This window comes from Lynx rufus, unplaced genomic scaffold (genome assembly GCF_022079265.1).
Source record: "Lynx rufus isolate CCGP_SWC_20201006 ecotype Redwood Valley unplaced genomic scaffold, mLynRuf1.p SCAF_16, whole genome shotgun sequence".
NCBI classification, from domain to species: Eukaryota; Metazoa; Chordata; class Mammalia; order Carnivora; family Felidae; genus Lynx; species Lynx rufus.
This window is the reverse complement of record NW_025814830.1, coordinates 14149650-14153705: the sequence shown is the minus strand read 5'-3', so window position 1 is coordinate 14153705 and position 4056 is coordinate 14149650. Positions and strand designations below refer to the sequence as shown.

The 4056-nt window shown below is 55.2% G+C and overlaps 1 protein-coding gene across 1 annotated transcript; it reads right to left on the bottom strand.

Moving 5' to 3' along the window:
* Positions 1 to 330: 330 nt before the first annotated feature.
* Positions 331 to 3370, bottom strand: KRTDAP (keratinocyte differentiation associated protein). The gene is made up of 6 exons (XM_047078244.1): positions 3279 to 3370; positions 1851 to 1889; positions 1708 to 1749; positions 1498 to 1542; positions 776 to 823; positions 331 to 495 (listed from the first exon to the last, which is right to left on the bottom strand). Exons 1-6 carry the CDS (start codon positions 3363 to 3365, stop codon positions 457 to 459), a joined length of 300 nt encoding a protein of 99 aa, XP_046934200.1. The 5' UTR covers positions 3366 to 3370; the 3' UTR covers positions 331 to 456.
* Between the last annotated feature and the right edge of the window lie 686 nt (positions 3371 to 4056).

Here is a 4056-nt window from a genome sequence, read left to right as displayed (position 1 = left end):
GTTGCCACCACCAAAGGGATCAGCTTCTCAGAAGGCAGTTGGGGGAGGGCACCAGTGGTTCCGGAAGCAGGTTTGATTCCTTGCTAAGATTCTGGGGATCTTAGCAAGCGACTGGCAGCCTCATGCTCCTCAAGTATGTCAGCCAGTCCTGAGGAGCTAGGACACACGGTGTCTCTTGCCATCCTGATAAGCCCTTCCCACCTCCTCCTTCATCACTGCCTGCTACCCTCTCAGAATTCAAGACTTCTGCCTCCCAGTCTTGGAGTCTACTTCACCCTGATTCCCTCCTAGAGCCCAGTGGGATAAGGACAGATGCACATACAGGAGCTGTCAGGTTGGAAAACATTTTATTGGTGTCGCTGAGCCCGGAGAGAGTGATTAGAAGATGGTGATCAGATCCCACACTTAGCCCCTCCTCCAGCGGGTGTCAGCAGTGCTGGGTCTTGAGGGGAACAGTCACTGGGCATCGGGAGTTGCACTCCTCAAACCCTTCAGCTGGAGGGGGAGAGGGTATGGTCAGACTGGGGACCCTCGGGTGCGGGGAGCTGGAGCCCCCCTGAAGCCCAGGACGGGGCAGGGCGGGGGGGGGGGGGCAGCGATGGAAGGGAATCTCCACCCTGATCTCAGGTCTTATTCTCTAAAGACAGTAGCTGAGATTTCCCTCAGCTTTAGTGACAGAAAGGTTTATCTCGTTACCTGTCCGCCCTTCCTCCCAGATCATCTGCTGCTTCCCTCACCACCAACTTCTATCCTCCTACTGCCCACCACCTCTTACCTTTGGAAAGGCATCCCAGTTGAGGAAAGGAAGTTTCCTTTTGATAGACTAAGAGAGAAAAGAAAGAACGAGACTGATGTGTTACAGGTCAGGGGAACGTGGATCCGTAAATGCTCAGTGAACGAGCTGTCTGTAGCGGCCATGGTGTTCTCGTTCTATAATTCTAGGAAGAGCTGCTATTCCCTGAGCCCTTGTTCCGCGTCTGCCTTATACTGACTGCTCTGCAGGCATGCGTTCATTTGGGCTGCACAGCTACCTTTTGAGGGAGGCACTGTCACACCCTCATCACAGGTGAGGAAGCTGAGGCTCAGAGACCAGGTATCTGGGGGGGGAGGGGCACATAGCAAGTGTGAGCAGAGTCTCACGACACAGCCTCTAAAGCCCACCCTGTTGCGGACTTTGCCTTCTAAGTGTGGGCAAGGCCCCCCAACTTAGGATCTCAGTTTCCTCGTAGATCGTATGTGGGTTCAAAGAAACTCTTGGCTGATTAAGTTCTGCCTTCTCTGGAACTGTCTTTATGGCCCTGCTCACCCCCGCCTCGTGCGGAAAAGAAGCGTCAGCCTCCCGAAGAAACTCTCTCCTGACGGGCAACATTCAAGCAGGGCAATTACTCCCTCCTGGAACTCAGGAAAGACCCAAAAGGGCTATTACTAGAACGTGTCGACCCCACCCTAGAAAGCCTGTGAACGGTCAAGGAGAGGAAGGGGTGCCCACGCTCTTACCTCAAAGAGGGCATGCCAGTTCAGGAATTCATCGGGCTTAAAAGCCTGTGGAGACAGACCAGAAGAGGATCAGTTTCAGGGGAGGACAGAGCTCAGCCCCTGGCCCCCTAAGAAAGGTGAGGGGTCCACGGTGGCTTTACAGGCCCTCTACCAAGGCATTGATCTTTATGCTGTGGGTATTGGGGGGCAGCACTGGAGAATGGTACTTACAGCACGCAACTTGTCGATGTTCAAGAACTGAGCGTTAAAGTTCTAGGCAGAGAGACGGGGCATTGTGAGGGTGGCTAAGGAGCGTGAGGAGGAGGGCACAGACTCACGCTGGGGGCGGGGAGGGGGGGAAGCAGGATGTTTACCTCAGGGCCTGCCGCATAATCACCGATGGTGGTTTCTTCCTGGAAAGTGAAGGGGGAAAAGCCTACTGATCACGTAAGGGCAAGTCCTCGTCCCCAAACCCTCTCTGCCAGCCCTGCCCTCCTCCACAGGCGGGTCCCCGAGCCGACAGCCCGTTCTCCTCCGTGGGGCTCGGATAACCTGTTCTGTTCCAGTAAGACAGATGGTGGACAGATGAGCAAGGCGGCGAGAAGGGATTGGAGAGTGGCGGGGGCGAGGAGCTAAAGCCCAGGCCTACACCCGTGGCAGGCAGCAGGTGCAAAGGGTGGAGAAGAGACGACTCCTCCCAGGAAGACCGAGCTAGTGTTGCCGTGCAGTTGACTTGGGCTGCTCTTGAGACACCTCTGCTCGGCCCGTAGAGCCAGGTGGGGGAGGTTAGCACACAGGTAGGAGCCAGGCCGCCCAGGTGCCCTGCCTGCCTCTAACTGATGGAGGTTGGTTTGCTTGGTGACTTTATTGCCACCAAAGTCGGAGTCACCATTTCCTTTCCCCGTGCAGACACTCCCCCAGACCTCAGAGCATCCCATCTTGCCACTTGCCCGCTTTAGTTGTCCGGCTTCATTGTCCCTTACTTCTTCCTTCCCGTGACGGAGGCCACAAACGGGTACCCTACAGGCTAGACCCAAATGTTTAGCTCTTACAGGAGGTTGGCCCGTTTTGTTTTTGTTTTTTAATTTGGATAAAACATGTTTAATTAGTAAGAATACCCAAATCAAATTCCCGGTTTCCCCCTGGAAATTTTAAAGCTCTGGCCACACCAGGTGCAGTTTCCTGCTTAGCCACAGCCAGATGGACTGTCCCTTTTCCCACTGGGTGGGTTCCCTCCACCTCCCCTGGGGCCCCGCCAGCCTGCCTGCTCACCGACTTCACTTGCTTGGGTCCCAAGCAGTTGTGCCCGTGACCCCATCTTAGACTTTTAAATTCAGCACACTCTCCCCCAACCTTGGGAGAAGATGGGGAGAGAGGGGCCTCCAGTTCCTCCTGGCTGGAGACTGCAGCCTAGGGATCCTTGCTATGGCCTGGGCTCCAGAGACAGGAGGAAGCTTCCAGTTTCCCGGAAGACATTCCCTGGGAGACCAACAGAACGCAGGTGAGGCTGAGCCCAGACGACCAACATCAGCCCCTGTCTCCTCCCAGGATTCAGTTGTCCAGCCTCCGCCCATCCTCTCCCCACCCCTTCCAGAAATGAAGCACATCCATCTACATGTCTTCCTGGGGATACTTTGTCTCCCTTCCTCCTGTCTTCCCTTCCTCAGAGCCCCTGCTTTGCATTCAAAGCAAAGATCGTGTCCAACATAAGAGCCACGCGTCCAGTAGAGAGTACAGGTAAAGAAATCGAGGACTGGGGGAGGTAATAGGTAAGAACAAGAGAATCCAGGCGCCGCGCTCACCTCGGAAGTACCCAGGGAGGCACCCTGAGCAGAGTGGAGCGCCACAAGCGAGAGAAGAACCACAGCAGGAAGGACTGGGACCTTCATGGTGTCAGGTTTGGGGTGCTCTGAGGCGGGGCCTCACCGCTTGCCCTTTATATTCCCGGGAAGGTGGATATGAGCAGAAATGGGGTCCCCACCCCACTGACTCACCCCCAGATCCCGTCGCCCGCCCCCGGGGCTCTGGGAGCGGGAGGTGTAGACTGTTCCCCACTTATCTTGGATTTCTCAATTGACACTCTGCCCCAGGCACTAGGAAGGTGAGATGGCAATGGGTGCTTCATGCAAAGGGAGCTGGGATGGAGACAGGTTGAACCTGTCCCTCCAAGGGACTGGCAGTGTCACCCAAGCAGCCTCTCCTTTTGCCTTTGTCTCTTTCCCTTACATCCTTCATTCTGCTCTTATAATTCAGGCTTTTTCCCACCCTACCCAATTCTGTATAAACCCCTCAGATGGCACCAAAGTCCTTTCGCGCTCTGGCCTCAACCTGCCTCTCCAACTTTGCATATGACCCCACGTTCTGGCCAGACTGGACTCCCTGCCACATCTGCCCTTCTTTGTCCTCCAACCATCTTGCCAAGCTCTTGCTTATCCTAAAATGCCCTTCTGTCGTCTCTACTTCTCAGAACCTGACCTCCATCTTGGGTGAAGCTTCCCTGATTTTTCCCATCATCCCTCACTGCCCTCCCCAACCCTCCCCATACCCTTCCCTTTTTGGGATTGCCACGGCAATTCATCT